Source organism: Ursus arctos, unplaced genomic scaffold (assembly GCF_023065955.2).
Source record: "Ursus arctos isolate Adak ecotype North America unplaced genomic scaffold, UrsArc2.0 scaffold_3, whole genome shotgun sequence".
In the NCBI taxonomy this organism is placed as follows: Eukaryota; Metazoa; Chordata; class Mammalia; order Carnivora; family Ursidae; genus Ursus; species Ursus arctos.
Genome location: NW_026622985.1, coordinates 41,218,787 through 41,239,679, shown reverse-complemented (window position 1 = coordinate 41,239,679; position 20,893 = coordinate 41,218,787). Strand labels below are relative to the sequence as shown.

Below are 20,893 nucleotides of genomic sequence, written 5' to 3'. Positions count from 1 at the left end.
AAAGACAATATGGTTTTAGTCAAAGCTGCTAAAAGCTATTTTGACTTTTTATTGCATTTATTTTCCCAAAAAAGGAGATCTAGAAAACAAAATAAAACAGTAAGAGATGGGAAAAATGATGTACAACTTCAAAGAGAGTAGAAGATGATGCATGTGTGTAAAAGACTTTGAGAAGATAGGTCTCAATAAGTCCTTTGGCACTTGTATAGAAGATGAAAAGTCACTAGATAACATAAAGTGTAAAGAAAACAAAAAGAAAATCTGAAAGCTTTCAAGTTACATTAAAGTTATTAGAAAATATGTAAAAAAGTACAAACATCAATTTTAAAATAACTTCAAAAGGGACACAGGTAAGCTAATTTATATTTTCTTCAAAAGTAATTACCTTGCATAAAAGCAAGTGAAAAGTTTCCACAGAAAAAATAATGCAGAGAAAATGTCTAAATAACAGACACTTACACAAAATTATCCCAGGCTGCCTTTGAGTAATTCTATAGTTTCGCCAATGAATTATGATTAATATATAAGGAGAAAAAGACCAATTCCCTTCCTAACAGTAAGAAGCTAGAAAAAAGACTCTTCCAAAGTACACTAGCTTCAGATGTACAGCCACAGTGAAAGATAGAAAGAACTGTGGAATACTAAATACTTTCTGTGAACCAAACCCTGTAGAAGACAACAGACATATAGTAGTAAACTGGACAGTTCCTATTCACATGGGAGTTAATGTCCATGAGCCTACAGATACCAATTAATTACATGAATAATTATTTATAAATATGGTAAGTGCAACCAAGGTGAAACATAAAAATAAAATAGTACTCAGATCTTTAAAAATCTCAACTATAGTCAAAATTGTTCTTAAATTTAGGGGTCATTTTTAGTACCATTAATAAGGATGTAAAACTCAACATTCATCCTAAAGACGGGTACAGAGAAAATGCCTAATAACCACAAAAAATTCTCAAAAAACACATTTAACTGGTAACTCTCAGGCAGGAATGGAAAAAAAAAGAATTCGGAATGGCAAGAGAATGAAAGAATCAAGGATGGTAGCAAAAGCATTACTAAAATGACTAAATATAAGATCCAAGTAAGATACTGGAATTTTAAGTGAAGGCAAGATGTATGTGCGTAACTATGCCACTTGATAATTGTGACAATAAAATGGCTATTACACTAGGAATGTAAAGAAGGATCCATAAGATACTGAGGTCAAAGGAACTGGGATTTAATCATGTTTATTTCACATACATCTTAAAATTAAGTATTAGTTCATATAATCCCTTCTCTTTACCCAATTCGGAAAATTCTTCATAAAATATCCCTGATAGTCATATAGCTTCAACTATTCCAAAGAATGAGGCAGCATGTACCACAGTAAGGCAATTCTAATTGTTGGTCCGTTTTACTGTCTGAACTTAACCTAGCATTCACGTAATGAAAGTTTAAATATTTGAAGTAAATAGCCAGGTCTCTATTACGTAAAAGGTCTCTGTTCATTTACTAAACTAACAACATACAAAAAAAATAATTCCAATTGTGATAAGGGCAGCAAAAGAAAATAGTGCCACGGCAATAATCATTTTTCTTTTTTAAGATTTTATTTATTTATTTGTGGGCGGCGGGGGGAGAAGCAGACTCTCCGCTGAGCAGGAAGTCTTAAGTGGGGCTCGATCTCAGGACCCTGGGATCATAACCTGAGCCAAAGGCAGATGCTTAACTGACTGAGCCACCCAAGTGCCTGGCAATAATCTTCCAATTATTTCCCAGAGTATCTGTTCGGAATTTCATCACGTTATCACATTAGGTTTTGCTTGCTTAGCTCATACAAACTAAAATTAGGGATGAGGGAAATAATAATAGAGGATTACTTAAAGCTTTACAACAGATGTGTAATCTCAGTCATTTTTCATTTGTGTAAGAGTCCAACTAGAAACATCATTTTAGCACTGTTACATGGCACAGATGAAAGAGAGGGAAAGGGGGTGTACCATATTTTTCTTTTTAAAATATAATCAGTGTCATTAGCCAGCAAAGAAATACAAATCAACCATAATGAGATACCAGTTTATGCCCTCTAGAATTACTATATCAGAAGGACAGACAATAATAAATGTTAGTGAGTATGTAGAAAAACTTGGGTCCTCATACACTGCTGGTGAGAATAGAAAATTATATGGCCAGTTTAAATAACAGTCTGGCAGTTTCTCAAATGCTAAAATTAGAGTTACCATAAGACCCAGCAATTCCACTCCTAGGAATACAACCAAAATAAGTGAAAAACTCACGTTCACACAAAAGCTTGCACATGAATATTCATAGCAGCATGATTTGTAACAGCCAAAAGGTGAAAAACAAAAACGAACACACAAATGTCCATCAAGTGACAGATGAATGGATGAATTTAAAAATTTGGTATAGCCATAAAATGGAGTACTATACAAAAATCAAAAGAAATGAAGTACTGACACATGCCATAACATGAATAAATCCTGAAAATACTATGCTAGGTGAAAAAAATCCAGTCATAAAACACCACATATTATATTATTCCATTTTTTAAAAAGGGTTTATTTATTTGAGAGAGAAAGAAAGAGCACATGTGCACAGAGCGAGAGGGAGAAGCAGACTCCCTACTGAGCAGAGAGCCCAATGTGGGGCTTGATCCCAGGACTCTGAGATCATGACCTGAGCCGAACGCAGATGCATAACTGACTGAGCCACCCGGGCACTCCTACATTACTCTATTTATATGGAATGTCCAAAATAGGCAAACATACAGTGACGAAAAATAAATTAATAGTTGCCAAGGCCTGAGGTTGGGAGAGTAGAGAATGGAGTCGCTGCTAATGGGTATAGGGATTCTGGTGGGAATTCAGGGTGGGGGGGGGCCACAATAATAAAAATATTCTAAAATTAACTGTGGTAATGCCTGTACAACTCTATGAATTTACTAAAAACCACTAAATTATAAAACTTTAAATGAGTGAATTGCATGGTATGTGAATTATACCTCAATAAAGTTGTTATAAAAAAAAATCATCAGCCATAAGTTGATCAAGTTAATTTTAATTGTAGCAAACTTTTTTTTTTTAAGATTTTATTTATTTATTTGACAGAGATAGAGACAGCCAGGGAGAGAGGGAACACAAGTGGGGGAGTGGGAGAGGAAGAAGCAGGCTTCCAGCAGAAGAGCCTGAGTGGGGCTCGATCCCAGAACTCCAGGATCACGCCCTGAGCCGAAGGCAGACGCTTAACGACTGAGCCACCCAGGCGTCCCTATAGCAAACTTTAAAGAATAATGAACCAATTTACCAATACCGCATTAATGATTAATTTTTATATTTAACTTACACCTAAATAAAACTAAAATGCCTTGGGGCGCCTGGGTGGCACAGCGGTTAAGCGTCTGCCTTCAGCTCAGGGCGTGATCCGGCGTTATGGGATCGAGCCCCACATCAGGCTCCTCCGCTATGAGCCTGCTTCTTCCTCTCCCACTCCCCCTGCTTGTGTTCTCTCTCTCGCTGGCTGTTTCTATCTCTGTCGAATAAATAAATAAAAATAAATAAATAAATAAATAAATAAATAAATAAATAAATAAATAAATAAATCTTAAAAAAAAAAAAACTAAAATGCCTTTCAAAATTATTTCAACATCCATCAGTGCTGAAAAAACAAATTAAGCACTATAAAATTCACCTACTGACTGTACATCATTTAATGATATATAAAACATTTAAGTGAGTATGAATAAACTACTGTACTACTGGAACTTTTCAAAAATATGAAGGAATGTGTCATTTGTTTCCAACATGCATGGCTTCAAGTAAAAACACAGTTTTATAAATAATTGTCCCATTTTAATTTTAAATGTGAAAAGAAATGTACAAGTTACTCTATATTAGTTCCTATTACTGCTGTAACAAATTATCATAAACTCAGTGGCTTAAAACAAAACAAATGCACTACCTTACAGTTCTGACATGGGTGTCCCTAGGTTAAAATTAAGGTGCTCACAGGGCTGCAATTCTTTCAGGGCGGGAGCTCTAAGGGAAGAATCAGTTTACTTGACTTTACTATCTTCTAGAGGGCGTCAATATTCCTTCTCATGGCCTCCTTCTTTCATCTTCCGGTGCAGCAATGCTGCAACTTTCTGACCCAGTGTCTATAGCCACATCTCCCTCTTACTTACAGCCAGGAAAGGTCCTCTTCTTTTAAGTACTTATGTGATTAGACTGGACCCACATGGACAACTCTGGTTAACCTTCCATCTCAAGGTCCATAACTTTAGTCATACCTGCAAAGTTCCTTTTGCTATGTAAGAGAACATATTTACAGGTTCTGAGGATTATGACATGGACATCTTTGGAGGGCCATTATTCCACTTACCACACTGTGGAAATCACTATATAGGTAGGAAATAAAATGCTACTTTGGGTCAAAATTCAGTAACATAAAGGTATAAGGGATTTCACTCCTTCCCTATACTGTCAAGAGATTACTCCTCTCCCACCAGACACAGGAGGCCTATCCTCTGGAGAAAAAAACCAGACAGACTCTAGAGGATAGATTATCAGGCACAGAGAAGGGAGCAGTAATGTAGCAAAGAGAAATTATACAGTTTACATGGAATTCTGCTTTCTGAACTGTGAGGTTTTTAGCTCCCTTCTCCTCACCTGTTCAGAGGTCTGACAGTCAACATTATACCTACCAGTTAGGACATAAGAGGATACTTCTACTGAATTGATGTGGAAAAAACTACAGATACTGACATTTAAGATGCTCTCAAAAAAAAAAAAAAAAAAAAAAAAAAAGCCCCAATCATAAAATCACCCCTATAGGGAAAACAGCATCACATAAACTTAATTACTATTAAATAAATATATGAGTGGACATCTAAGATCGCCAGTCATCTGAAAGCTTTGATATGAAAGAGACAAACATGAACAGAATTAGGTAATCCACAGGAAACAAAGACAATGAAGGATATTAAAAGAAACTGAGAAGTAATTACAATGAATATTCCTAAAGAGGTAAAAGAAGTTTTTGTCATCATGAAATAAGAGCATCTGTTATTAAAAGAAAAAGGAACAATGAAAGTACACATGCATCCCCAAATCAGAAATTCAGTAAAAGAGTTGGAATATAAAGGTGAGAAAATCTCCCAGAAGTTAAGAAAGAAAGAAAGAAAGAAAGAAAGAAAGGAAGGAAGGAAGGAAGGAAGGAAAGAAACAGGATTGATTCCAAGATGGCAGAGGAGCAGGAGACCTAAAGTTCGTCTGGTCCCAGGAATTCAGCTAGAGAGCTACCAAACCATTCTGAATATCTATGAATGCAACTGGAGAACAAAGAAAAGAGTAGCAGAAACTCTATGAACAGAAAAGCAACTGCTTTCTGCAAGGAGGAGAAAAGATGGCGGTGGAGGAGGAGATCCTTTTTTAGCTGGTCCCGAGTCGAGCTGGATATCTACCAGACCATCCTGAAAACCCACAGAATCAGCCTGAGACGCAGGAAGATACATCTGGATCTCTACAAAGAACATCTCCAGCGCTGAATACTGAGGTACGAAGTGGGGAGATGTGAATCCCGTACAGATATTGGAAGATAAACAGAAGGGGGAGGGAGCTGATGCGCACGGGCGCTGGGCAGCAGTAGCCACTTGCACTGGGGAGCGGGCCAGACTCATGGACCGGCACCCGCGAGGGAGAAGACTGACACCGTGAGCCTGGGAACGCGCAAGCGTCCAAACTGAAAACCGGAGCTTTGGAATGCATACTCGAACTAGACTGAAACCGAGAGCTCGGGAGCACACGCACTTGACCAGACTGAAAACAGGAACTGGGAGCGCTCACTGGAACCAGACTGATACCGGGAGCTCAGGAGTGCATGCCCAACCAGACTGAAAACCGGTGCTCCGGAGCGCCCGCGAACCACACTGAAACAGGCATCTCGAGAGCGTGCGCGGAAACCGGGGGAGCTGGCGGTGTTAGAAGCACAAAGGACAGAGACTTGCTGACCTTGTAAGTGAGGGCTGGGAGAGCGGCTGTGGGGTGCACAACCCGGGCTGCTGCAGGGTTTTAGCAGCACCAACAGAAACAGTTAAAGTGGCCAAGAGAGCTCAGTGGAGAGTGGACTGCGATCTCTCTGTTCTGAGACAGAGGCTAGGCTATGGCCACTGCTGCTCTGACTCTCAGACGAGTCACAGCAAACCGCCAGGGAAAGCCACCAGAGAACAAAAGCTCGGAAATACCAGCTCACATTGTGCCCATCCCCATCCCCCCTTGCAGGGGACAGGGCGACTCTACCCAAACAGGGTTGCCTGAGTATCAGAATGGCAGGCCCCTCCCCCAGAAGGCAGGCTGAAAAATCAAGAAGCCCACATCCCTAAGGTCCCTATAAAACAAGTGCACACTGCCTGGGTCCTGGTCAATAATTTGGGCTCTGGGCATCCCCGCAACCTCTCCTCATCAGAATGACGAGGAGGAGAAATCCCCCCAGGAAAGAAAAGATAACGAGTCTGTGGCCTCTGCCACAGAACTGATGGATACAGATGTAACCAAAATGTCAGAAATGGAGTTCAGAGTAACAATGGTCAAGATGATGTGTAGACTTGATAAAAATATTAACAAAAATATTAACGAGAATATAGAATCTCTAAGGGCGGAAATGAGAGTGAATGTGGCAGAAATTAAAAATGCTATGAATCAAATGCAGTCTAAACTAGACATTCTGATAGCCAGGGTAAATGAGGCAGAACAAATTAGTGAATTGGAGGATGGGATGATAGAAGAGAAAGTTAAAACAGAAACTTGGCTCAAAAAAATCCAATCTCAAGAATGTAGGTTATGGGAGATTACTGACTCAATGAAATGTTCCGATGTCAGAATCATTGGCATCCCTGAGGGGTGGAGAAAGAGAGACGTCTAGAAGAGATATTTGAAGAAATTGTAGCTGAGAACTTCCCTAATCTGGCAAAGGAAAGAAGCATTCGTGTCCAAGAAGCAGAGAGGACCCCTCCCAAGGTCAATGAGAACAGACCTACACCATGTCACGTCATAGTGCAATTTGCAAATATCAGATACAAGGATACAGTATTAAAAGCGGCCAGGGGGAAGAAAATCCTTACATACAGAGGGGAAAATATCAGAAAAACGTCAGACCTGTCTACAGAGAGAAGGGCTGGCATGATATTTTCAAAGCTCTATCTGAGAAGAACATGCAGCCAAGGATCCTTTATCCAGCAAGGCTGTCATTCAGAACTGATGGAGAGATAAGGACCTTCCAGGATCGGCAGAAACTGAAGGAATTCGTAACCACCAAACCAGCCCTACATGAGATATTAAGGGGGGGTTCTATAAAAGTAAAAAGGCCCCAAGAGTGATACAGAACAGAAATTTACAATCTATAGAAACAAAGACTTCACAGGCAACATGACATCATTAAAATCGTATCTCTCAATAATCACTCTCAATGTGAATGGCCTAAATGCTCCCATAAACGCCACAGGGTTGCAGACTGGATAAAAAGACATGACCCATCCATTTGCTGTCTACAAGAGACTCATTCTGAACCTAAAGATACATCCAGACTGAAAGTGAAGGGATGGAAAACCATTTTTCATGCCAATGGACCTCAAAAGAAAGCTAGGGTAGCAATTCTTATATCAGACAGATTAGATTTTAAACTGAAGACTGTTGTTAGAGATACAGAAGGACACTATATTATTCTTAAAGGATGTATCCAACAAGTGGATATGATAATTATAAATATATATGCCCCCAATAGGGGAGCAGCTAGATACAGAAGCCAACTCTTAACCAGAATAAAAACACATATAGATAATAATATGTTAAGACTAGGGGACCTCAACACTCCTCTCTCAGCATTAGACAGATCACCTAAGCAGAAAATCAACAAAGAAACAAGAGCTTTGAATGACATACTGCACCAGATGGACCTCATAGATATATATATATAGAACACTATACCCCAGAACAACAGAATACTCATTCTTTTCGAATGCACATGGAACTTTCTCCAGAATAGACCATATACTGGGTCACAAAACAGATCTCAACTGACACCAAAAGACAGATTATTCCTGCATATTCTCAGACCACAATGCTTTGAAACTGGAACTCAATCACAAGGAAAAATTTGGAAGAAACTCAAACACTTGGAAACTAAGAACCATCCTGCTCAAGAATGATTGGGTAAAACAGGAAATTAAAAATCAGTTTAAACAATTTCTGGAGACCAATGAGAATGAAAACACATCAGTCAAAAACCTATGGGACACTGCAAAGGCGGTCCTAAGGGGAAAATACATAGCCATCCAAGCCTCACTCAAAAGAAGAGAAAAATCTAAAATGCAGTTTTTATATTCTCACCTCAAGAAGCTGGAGCTGGAACAGAAGAACAGGCCTAACCCACGCACGAGAAGACAGGTGATCAAGATTAGAGCAGAGATCAATGAATTGGAAACCAGGAGCACAGTAGAGCAGATCAACAGAACTAGAAGCTGGTTCTTTGAAAGAATAAATAAGATTGCTAAGTCAATAGCCAGACTTATTTAAAAGAATAGAGAAAGGACCCAAATTAATAAAATTAGAAATGAAAGGGGAGAGATCACAACCAACACCAATGAAATAGGAAGGATCATTAGAAACTTTTATCAACAGCTTTATGCCAATAAATTAAACAACCTGGAAGAAATGGATGCCTTCCTGGATACCTATAAACTACCAAGACTGAAACAGGAAGAAATTGATTATTTAAACAGACCGAGTAATTATGAAGAGATTGAAGCAGTGATCAAAAACCTCCCCAAAAACAAGAGTCCAGGGCCTGACGGATTTCCCAGGGAATTCTACCAAACATTCAAAGAAGAAATAATACCTACTCTCCTGAAGCTGTTTCAAAAAATAGAAATAGAAGGAAAACTACCAAACTCATTCTATGAGGCCAGTATTACCTTGATCCCCAAACCAGACAAAGACCCCATCAAAAAGGAGAATTACAGACCTATATCCCTGATGAATATGGATGCCAAAATTCTCAACAAGATCCTCGCTAGTAGGATCCAACAGTACATTAAAAGGATTATCCATCATGACCAAGTGGGATTCATCCCTGGGATGCAAGGGTGGTTCAACATTCGCAAATCTATCAGTGTGATAGATCATATCAACAAGAAAAGAGTCAAGAACCATATGATCCTCTCAACTGATGCAGAAAAAACATTTGACAAAATACAGCATTCTTTCCTGATTAAAACCCTTCAGAGTGTAGGGATAGAGGGTACGTTCCTCAATTTCATAAAAACCATCTATGAAAAGCCTACAGCAAATATCATTCTCAACAGGGAAAAGCTGAAAGCCTTTCCCTTAAGATCAGGAACACGACAAGGATTCCCACTCTTGCCAAGAGCAATTCAGTAATGTGGCGGGATACAAAATCAATGCTCAGAAATCAGTTGCATTTCTATACATGAACAGTGAGACTGAAGAAAGAAATTAGGGAATCCATTCCATTTACAATAGCACCAAAAATCATATGTTATCTTGGAATTAACTTAACCAGAGACGTAAAGGAACTATATTCTAGAAACTACAGATCACTCTTGAAAGATATTGAAGACACAAAAAGATGGAAAAATATTCCATGCTCATGGATCAGAAGAATAAACATAGTTAAAATGTCTATGCTACCCAGAGCAATCTACACTTTCAATGCCATCCCAATCAAAATACCAATGGTATTTTTCAAAAAACTGGAACAAACAGCCCTTAAATTTGTGTGGAACCAGAAAAGGCCCCGAATCGCCAAGGAATTGTTGAAAAGGAAAAACAAAGCTGGGGGCGTCATGTTGCCAGATTTCAAGCTATACTACAAAGCTGTGATCACAAAGACAGCACGGTACTGGCACAAAAACAGACACATAGGCCAATGGAACAGAATAGAGAACCCAGAAATGGACCCTTGGCTCTTTGGGCAACTAATCTTTGACAAAGCAGGAAAAAACATCCAGTGGAAAAAAGACAGTCTGGTGCTGGGAAAATTGGACAGCTATATGCAAAAGAATGAAACTTGACCACTCTCTCACACCATACACAAAGATAAACTCCAAATGGATGAAAGACCTCGATGTGAGACAGGAATCCATCAAAATCCTAGAGAACATAGGCTGCAACCTCTTTGACATCGGCCACAGCAACTTTTTTCATGACACATCTCCAAAGGCAAATGAAACAAAAGAAAAAATGAACTTGTGGGACTTCATCAAGATAAAAAGCTTCTGCACAGCCAAGGAAACAGTCAAAAAAACTAAGAGGCAGCCCACGGAATGGGAGAAGATATTTGCAAATGACACTACAGATAAAAGACTAGTATCCAAGATCTACAAAGAACTTCTCAAACTCCATACATGAGAAACAAATAATCAAATAAAAAAATGGGCAGAAGATATGAACAGACACTTTTCCAATGAAGACATACAAATGGCTAACAGACACATGAAAAAATGTTCAAAATCATTAGCCATCAGGGAAATTAAAATTAAAACCACCTTGAGATACCACCCTACACAAGTTAGAACGGCAAAAACTGACAAGGCAGGAAACAACAATTGTTGGAGAGGATGTGGAGAAAGGGGATCCCTGTTACACTCTTGGTGGGAATGCAAGTTGGTACAGCCACTTTGGAAAACAGTATGTAGGTCCCTTAAAAAGTTAAAAATTGAGCTACCCTATGATCCAGCAATTGCACTACTGGGTATTTACTCCAGAGATACAGATGTAGTGAAGAGAAGGGCCATATGCACCCCATGTTCGTACCAGCATTGTCCACAATAGCTAAATCATAGAAGGAGCTGAGATGCCCTTCAACAGATGACTGGATTAAGAAGATGTCGTCCATATATACAATGGAATATTACTCACCCATCAGAAAGAACGATCACACAACATTTGCAGCAACATGGACGGGACTGGAGGAGATTATGCTAAGTGAAATAAGTCAAGCAGAGAAAGACAATTATCATATGGTTTCACTCATTTATGGAACATAAGAAATAGGAAGATCGGTAGGAGAAGGAAGGGAACAATGAAGGGGGGGTAAAACAGAAGAGGGAATGAACCATGAGAGACTGTGGACTCTGGGAAACAAATTAAGGGCTTCAGAGGGGTGGGGGACTGGGATAGGCTGGTGATGGGTATTAAGGAGGGCACATATTGCATAGTGCACTGGGTGTTATATGCAAATAATGAATCATGGAACACTGCATCAAGAACTGGGGATGTACTGTATGGTGACTAATATAACCAAATTAAAATTATTAAAAAAAAAAAAGCAAGAAAGCAAGCAAGAAAGAAATGAGTATGATAGAAAAAATTATTAGAGGGATGCCTGGGTGGCTCAGTCAGTTAAGCGTCTGCCTTCAGCTCAGGTCATGATCTCAGGGTCCTGGGATGGAGCCCTGCATCAGGCTCCTTGCTCAGTGGGGAGCCTGCTTCTCCCTCTGCCTGCTCTGCCTCCTCTGCCTGCTCTGCTCCTTAATTCCCGTGCTTGTACTCTCTCTGACATAAATATATAAAATATTTAAAAAAAAATATTAGAGAACTAGTCTAGCAGCACCAAAATACAATGAGAAGTTCCAGAAAAAGAGAAAGAGAAAAATTACCAAAGAAATAACAAAAACTAATGCATCAGAACTAAAATACATGAGTTTCTAGACAGAAAGGACTCACTAAGCTCCCAGGAATGAATAAAAATGTATCACACCAACAAAGGTACTGAACCATACCAGTGAATACACTGAAAAAAGAGAAAATAAAACACCAGGTGTTTCCAGACAGAGGACAAAATGAGTTTTAAAAGCAGAAAGCAATACTGACAGCCAGGAGTCAGTCAAGTGGTACTTAAAAAAAAAAATGTAATATTTTATACACAGTCATATTATTGAGCATAAAAAATTAATTTTCAGATATGTACGATCTCAAAAATTTACCTCTAACCTTTACCAAATAAATCCCTGAAGATGTTGTCCCATCAAGATAAGGGACTAAATGAAGAAAAAAAAAAATTAAATGCAAGCAACAAAAAATTCCATCTATGAAAGTTTAAAAGGAAGTCCCATGATGATGATGAAGCAAAGTCCAAGGATGACACAGAAAAACCAATTCAATTAGAGCTGGAGGAGAAAGGGATCCAGAGGAAATATTTAATAAATTATTTGACATGGCTGACCATATAAAAAATTGTGTATATTTTACAGAAAGAAAGAAAGAAAGAAAGAAAGAAAGAAAGAAAGAAAGAAAGAAAGAAAGGAAGGAAGATTGATTTACAAAGAAGTTGAATGTTATAAGAAGAGTTGCTCTTAGATGCAAGGAGAATAAAAAAAATGAAAAACAATATAAGGCAAAGGAAGTCATTTTTAAAAGTCTATTCATGCCTTCCTTTAAAAATAAACTGAATCAATGATAATCCTTAATATTTAATTCATTAGTGGGATAGTCTCAATTGTACGGTTTCCTTTAGCATCTGCCTCACCCCCTGCCTACTCAGCCTTACAACAATAATATGGTAAAAGGTGTTCATAAAGTGAGAAAGCACGTTTCTATTATCGTCAAGCAATATTTTGTCTTTGAAAAGTTACTATCATAAAGAAGTCAGTATGAAATTGGCTAAGTAAAACAATCAAATGTCACTTTGAAAGTAAGCAAAAGGACAATTTCAAAAAAATAAAATCTTAGAAACAAGTCAATATACAGTATACACATCTGGTAGCTCATTTGTTGAAAAGTGTCTGCTGGATGCATTCATAAAATTTTTTTAGAAGAACAGTAATTATAATAAAGGTAACTTCCAGAAAGGGAAAAAGTAAGATTATCAACAAATATAGTCTTGAAAAATAAAACAATTTTTATTACATGTCATGAGCCTAATTATAAAGTATTACCATCCTAGATTCTTTTAATAACAATGTGTGTACTTTAACCCTCTAATCAAGAGTGTTTTTTTTTTTAAGATTTTATGTATTTATTTGAGACAGAGAGAAAGCATGAGAGAATATGAGTGAGAGGGTGAGGGGGGGAGGGAGAGGGAGAAGCAGACTCCCCACTGAGCTTGGGAGTCTGATGAGGGGCTCAATCCCAGGACCCTGAGATCGTGACCTGAGCCAAAGGCAGACACTTAACTGACTGAGCCACCCAGGCTCCCCCAGTAGTGTTAAAGATAAAATAATACATGCAAATGTGAATTAAGATGAGACTTTTAGTTGTAGAAAGGACTGCCAATTATCTAATTTATTTTATAAATGAAGATACTGAGTATAAACAAGGTAAAGTACTAATCCAAGGCCACACAAGGGTTATTGGCAGAGTAGGAAGTACAATTCAAATCTACCATGTGCTTGCTAGTCCTGGTACTTTCCACCACACACTATGCTATCTCTTACAGGTTTTGATGCTATCTAAAACACTCAAGAAATTGACTTTGTACCATCTTCTACTTTTTTAAAGGGAATAATGCTACAAAGAAAATGTCCTAGAGAGGAAAATATCAGTACATTAATGGATACTTTCTAAAGCAAAATTATAAGTCATATCTATAAACAAGATATTTCTAATTGAGTAAACAGAAGAGTTACTTAAATTTAATTACTTAATTTCCCAAAGTCCTCCCTCTCGCCTTCTGTCTATGGTTCCATATTTGTAACCTCAGATTTGAAACATTAAGTGAAGGCCATTTTACTCTGGAGGTCATGAGAGTCAGATGTTTCGCTTTTTCACAGGCTGCAGCCTTCTAGACCTTTCCATCAGCTCCCATTTCACAGTCCTGGTAGGCTTTGCAGACTTCCCCACAAATTCTCATTTTTCTATCCACACCACAGTGCTCTCTGGGCTGAGATCTTCACTGTCAAATTCTCTGACCTGGTATCAGCTCCTACCACCTACTCAGTGCTTTAGGATAGATATTTCATTGACAATTTTTCTGATATTCGCCAGAACCCCTTGACGTATGGTGAAACCCCGGCTATGCCAACAGTAGTATAAGTCCTTAATTCCCCACAGAATGAATTCTATTTTCCTGACCAAACCTTTAGCCACTAAGCTGCTGAAAGTATGAGAAGCCTGTGATTCTGGCCCAAGGACAGGTGCCAGGAACCATCACTGGAATCTTGCCTGGAAAAGCAGCCTAATGAAGCATTTAAAAGTTTGGCCTCAGAAGCTACCTTAGTTTGATTCCTGGCTCTACCACTTAGAAGATGCTATGTCCTTAGGCAAGTTACTGAAATGCTTTGCCTCAGTTTCTCAACTATAAAATGGTAATGACATTTGTAACTACTTCATAGCATAGTAATGACAATATAAAATACAAAGTAAATAACAGAAAATGGTTAAATGAAACTATGCTTTTCAACCCTTTTTCTTCAGACTTAGTCCTCCTATTTGTGCCCAGTAATAAAAAAGAGAATATGGTTCCTGAGAGACTGAAATACTGAAGATGGGATATTTGTGAGCCAATCTAAGATGATGTTACAAAGTTATATTCCTGGAGCAGGGAACAATATGTGAAGAATTTTCTAAAACCAGATCATTCCCCTTTTACTTATTGATACTTCATTATTTCCATGTTTCTTGAACCGTGCCCATATTACTTTTCCATATGACTCACAATCACTTTTTTCTTATTTTTTGACAGATATGCCAAAAGAAATGTCAGATAAAGTTCAAAATACATACCCTTATAATACAGGTAGATTCAAAGCATGTGAATTGGGCTGGGGAAGGGTAATGTTGGGAGGAAAGTCAAAGGAGACTTTACACTTTTTGAATTTCTCATAACAAAAAAATATTCACATATTACTTTCATAGTTAACATTTACTTTAAAAATAATTCTAACGTTCAGAATAAATTTTTAAAAATAATGGTAACCTAACAATTAAATATGAGATAACATGAAAATATGAATCAGAGAGAATATCCGTGTTTGTACAGGAGGAATATTTTCTGAAAATACAGTATTTTCATTCTTACAACTTAAAAATAGCTCTTTTAACACCAAGTCTTTAGTGCTATCATTTTTTTCTTTTTAAAATTTTTAAAAAATTTTTATTAGTGCTGTCATTTTTTTCAAGTAACTTTTCTGGCTAATCTTTTATCATCTTTGCGTTGCAAAAAATTAGGGAAAAAAAGCAATACTGGGACTACTTACTTTGAAAACATCTATATCTTATTGGATCTACTGTCTCAAAATATGCTGTATTCATTCAGACTTCTATAAATTCTTATTAAAGAAATCAGAGTAGAATAAAATGAAAAATGAGTTTCCTCAGTATCTAAATAATAAAAATATAGTAAGCCTTGCTGAAGTGTTCTATTCCCCATTGCACTCTCTGGCTATGATAAATGGAAATTGCCTGTCAGCAGGAAAAAGTGGATGCTATTCTTCTAATAGCGGCCTTATTGGCACAAAGCAGGCACTGGAGCACAAAAATTGAGTCCATGGGCCCATCTCTCTTAACACTGATCAAATCAAATGAACAAATCAAAAAGATATTTGTTGCTTAATCAAAAAAGCTGAGATGCAATAAGCCAAATGTTTTAGGTAGAGTTGGAGTAACTAGTTAGGAAACACAAAAACCACTATGTACTTCTCCATCTTCACTGCCAATACCAAAGCCTGCACTCTTTTTTTCTACAGCAAGTTTCATTGTACTCACAATTTAGAGGGAAAAAAAGCAAACCAACATAGAATAACAAAATAAACATATACTGGTGGCTAATATATACACATGCTATCAGTGTACTTACAGATTTGCTGCTTCTATTTTTTTTTTTTTTAATACCATTTCCTCAAGGTAGAATAACCTTCAAACATTTTAACTCCTACACTACTGCACTGTGATTGAGAGGAGTGACACCAATGGTCTTGTACAAGCTTGCAGGGGGGAGAGAAACACTTCACACTCAACCGAAAGTGCAAAGAAAAGGAGTGTTGAATCTTATATTTAATGTGAACAAACTCAGGTATGCAAGTTAATAAGTGGATATGTGACCACCTTACCATGGATAGCACTGTGCTATCCATGACACATTCCCAACTATGCTACCTAAAAACCAAATGTTTTACAACTCCATTTGTACAACTAAATTTCTACAGACCTTAAAACAAACAAACAAACAAACAAACAAAAAACAACCACAGATCATTAATTCACACTGAGTTTAAGTCCTATTCTGCTTACTATCTGTAAGATCATAGGTAGGTTACTCAAGCTTTCTGCATCTCAGTTTCATTTTGAGTAAAATAGGTGTTATAACAGTCAAATACTAACTTATTTTTTTTAAAGGGCGAGTAGGCCAGAGGATTAGTACAGTGTCTGGCATATGATGAGTCCTCAATAAATATTAGATATTATCACTATTAAACAGTCTCAGATAAAAGTAGGCTAATCCCTCATGTCCTCTTCTGACTTACTATACTTTGAAGAAAATAATGAAGTAAAATATCCAATGATTGAATAGTAGGAAGAAAGACAAAATAATAGGATGGTTGGGTTTATTAGCAGTATGGATAAACAGAAGTTAAATTCATTGAGTAGCAACATACCAGGATTTACTCAAATATTTCAACATGTAAATCCCTTCCTTCCCTCTTTTGCTTCTTTACTACTACCATGATGTTACTTTTAAACATAAAGATATAAAGTATAAAAGGTAAGAAAGTAGTAGCAGGGGGAAGAAAATACGTTCAATAAAAATGGGACTTCAATCTATGGCAGCCGTGATCATTTTATATTTTTGATGGTTCTTAGAGACAACTCAATAGCAAAAGTCCTTTAAAAAAAAAAAGATAAAAGTGCTATATGCTTAATCATACTATAAAAGTCTGAATTTTAAAAATAAAATTATTCTAACAGAATACCAATTCACATATCCCACAAAATAGATTTTTGAAATAAGGGAAAAATCATTTTACTAGCATGAAATAGCCCAAACTTTTCTAAAAACTGTGCTAGTACTATAACCCAAAGGAACTTAACAGAAATGGATAGAAAGCTGTAGAACGAATTATCATTTTAACAGTTTTATTAAGTGATATATTATTTTGAAATGAGAAATTAAAGCTTAGGATGTATGTCATGAATTCCCTACATCACAAAGGTAAATTTTCTTGAAAATTTTGATAGAGCAATATGACTATTGTGAAATGAAGTACACTTTGATCAATAATGACAGGAAAAATAAAAACTAACAAAAGCAAGAATTATTATAAGAAATTTAAGGCTAGAATGTCCAAAGATGTAATATATGTACTAAAATAAAAAGTATAAGTAGGAAGATACTAGGAACAACAATTAAAAAATTAAACAAAGGGAGAGATAAATCACTTATTTATTATGAAAGATACTTGGTTATACAAATGAGTTGGCAGTTAGGTACCTGGATTCCCATAATTAACAGTATGCTAAGAAAAGAAAGTAGACTGCCTCATTTTTAACCATGCTGTCTAATAATTCAAAATGTTAATACAACACTGAAACAGAAATAAGATAAAAATTAAGATAACAATAGAAACTCAGCCTAAATGGTAAGATCAAGATCAAGATGACTGAATCACTCTCTTCTGCATCTCTCATTCTTACGTTCCTTGATCAGGTACCTGACCAATTGAACATTCTCATCAAAGGTTTTCTGAATTGCTGTATGGATTGATGGGGGGAAGGGAGGGAAGAAGGAAGGAAAAGAGTAAGAGTAATAATCATAAATATTACGTAGATAGTTATTTTCAAACTTTAGTCTGCATGAGAATAACACCTAAGAAGTCTGCTCAACCCAACCCCTAATTCTAATTCACTAGCTCTAGAATGAGTCCAAAACCTACATTTCAACAAACACCCCAGAAGATCCTGATACAAGTAATTCATGGCCTCTAGAACACCATTTCCAAACCCTATCACCCAGAACTCTACGGTACAATAAAAAAATGGGTCTTGAATAAAGTACTCTTTGATAAGCTAGAAAAAAAGTTAACCATTTTTCTGAACAGTAGTGTTTCTCAGATCTTCAATATATATTTGAATTCATCCATGAGAGAAAATAATCATATTATATTTCCTAAAATTACTGGCCGTGGAATTCTTTTGTGTTTTACCCACCCATATCTATAAGAAGACTAAGACTTTTACACAAGAAAACAAGAGACAAAGAATAAAGTAAAAAGAATAGGACTAAGCTAGAAAATTTAAAAGCTTCCTTATAATTCTAGGCTGGAAGAGCAAACAAGTAAATTAGAAAAATATAGGATCATCTTTCATCTTAAGTAATATTAAATATGGGCACATAGATATCACTATAATAGGTATGAAATTTCCCCTCTATATATAACTCCAAAGTTAAGGATAATAACACTGGGCCTAAAGATTTCTTTAAACAATAAAGAAAGAAAATATTTCATAAAAGGATAATCTTTGTACACATAGACACATGAATAGTTTTTCTCTAAGATCTTAATAGTTGCAGATATTGGCATCGAAGTTACAGAAAGTATATTAGAAATAGAAATAAGCAGGCTTATTTAAAGAAGGAAAATTCTCTTTAGTTCATTTGTAAACAAAATATATTCATGAGGCCTAAAAAAATGTTTTAAACTAGTGGGAATTATAAATAAAACAATTTCAAGTTGATCAATTTAGAGTACTAAAAATCAACTATTTAAATTATCTAAGAGGCAATTTCCATATCTGGGTCATCAATTTCAAATAAGGCCATAACACAAAGCTGAATGAAATACTCTAGGTGACTTCTCTTAAATAAGATCTCTTCAGTGATTAGATTAAATATGGTTACTACAGATTAAAGAACATTTTTGAGAAAGCTGTTACTTCCAGGAAAAAAGCAAAAACTCTCTAAAACTAAAGAGGTAACAAAACAAAGGATGACAACTAATCCAAAAAGTATCTACATCTCCTTCAGGGAGGCAGATTTTTGAAAAGTGTCTACCTTGTTTCAAGGTAAGAAAGTAAAAAATGCCTCCCCTAAGAATTTGTTTGGGGCAGAAATTCATACCACTTGCGTAATGGAAAAGGCACATACACCAAATTTATTTAAAATGGTCTTAAGTTGGTAGATCTCCCAGGTACCTGGTAGTAACAAATATAAATGCCTCCTGGAAGAAATTCTTTAAACTCTAACCTCAAAAAATTTTTATTGAGAAACTAACAATCTCATAGAAAAACTGGAGAAGAATTGCATTTACATTTCCTAGAAGAGAAAAATACAACTTACCAAATATATAGATACTCAAAGTCATTAATACTGAGGGAAATGCAAAATAAAATGATATACTATTTTACATGTACCGCACTGGATAGTATTAAAATATTGGACACAACAAGTCTGGGGAGCAACAGTTAGATTATTCATTGCTATGAGTGTGAACTGGTTTGGAACACACCGGAATTACCTAGCAAAGCTGAAGATGCACAACCCAGTAACTAAGCAAATGAGCACCTTGGTATATACCCTAACTCCTTGTTACCATGCTGCAGGAGACAGCTACAAAATATTTAAAACAGGGTTGTTTACAAAAGGAAAAAGATGGAAACAAAACTGCCAATCTACAGAACAAAATATATGATCTATTCCTTTAATAAAAAACTACACATCCGTGAATATAAATGAATTATAACTACACAGATCAGTATTTATGAATCAAATCAATGGGTTAAAGTATCAAATAACAAAAGAAAAAGTCTGACTCCATTCATACAAAATTCAAAACCCACAAAACTATGTGTTACTTATGAATACACACATTTGGAGATTAATTATTTAAAAAAAGAAGAAATGAGAAATATAAAAAGTTGAGGATGGAGGTAACCTCTGTGCTACATAGATAAGAATGTGATTACCAAGGATTCACAGGGGACATCAAAGCCTTTGGTAATGTTCTTTTTTTTTTTTTTTTTTTTTAAGATTTTATTTATTTATTTGACAGAAAGAGACACAGCCAGTGAGAGAGGGAACACAAGCAGGGGGAATGGGAGACAAAGAAGCAGGCTCCCAGTGGAGGAGCCCGATGTGGGGCTTGATCCCAGAACGCTGGGATCACGCCCTGAGCTGAAGGCAGACACTTAACAACCAAGCCACCCAGGCGCCCCTGGTAATGTTCGATTTTTGAAGCAGGTCGGTGGATATAGTGGACATTCATTATTATTGTGCTTTAAGTTGAATACATAAAACATAAATTCTCATGTATGTATGGTATATTTCATAATGTAAAACAATAACTCTTAAGAATGACCAATAGCAATATACTGGTTTCTTCCTTTGACTCCTGAGTATATGTTCACCCTTCGTCTTTCTCACCTCTTAAATTTTGGCCTCAGATTTCTGTGACGATTATGATAAATGGGGGAAAAAAATTACCGTGTTTCTTATTGGAATCTTCTTGGGTTCTGGAGGCATATCCTGTGGAACAAATTTCACCGGTTCTTTAATCTGCCTCCTTGATCGTTTGGTTCCATCTGGTAAGGTTTCCATGGCCATGTCTGCTTCCATGTCACTGCTCCCTGCCTGGTCACATTCTGAACACTGCCTACATAACGAAAAAAATGTAAGTTCATACATTTATTTTTATTTTCTAGCATTAGCTATGGTTTCTATTAATACAAAATTCAGGTACATGTGAAGAATATATAAAAATATACACTCCCGTAAAAATGACAATAGTAAATATATAAAGCAATTTCTAGGTGGACCAACATAAGAGATTTAGCACTGATGGCGGAGTCCAAGGCAACAGAAATCTGTCTTTCCACCTAGAAAACAACTGCATTGGCAGAATCTGTTTGATGCAATTATTTTGGAACTCTGAAGTCTA

General features: G+C 36.5%; 1 protein-coding gene across 10 annotated transcripts in view; it reads right to left on the bottom strand.

The window, feature by feature from the left end:
- Positions 1-20,893, bottom strand: part of PHF14 (PHD finger protein 14) — a 210,677-nt gene that overhangs the window by 110,348 nt on the left and 79,436 nt on the right. For all 10 annotated transcript variants that reach the window (XM_057304473.1, XM_057304475.1, XM_057304469.1 and 7 more), the window contains one exon: positions 20,440-20,608. In XM_057304473.1, the coding sequence (XP_057160456.1) occupies positions 20,440-20,608 (169 nt within the window). The remainder of the gene's footprint in view (positions 1-20,439; positions 20,609-20,893) is intronic.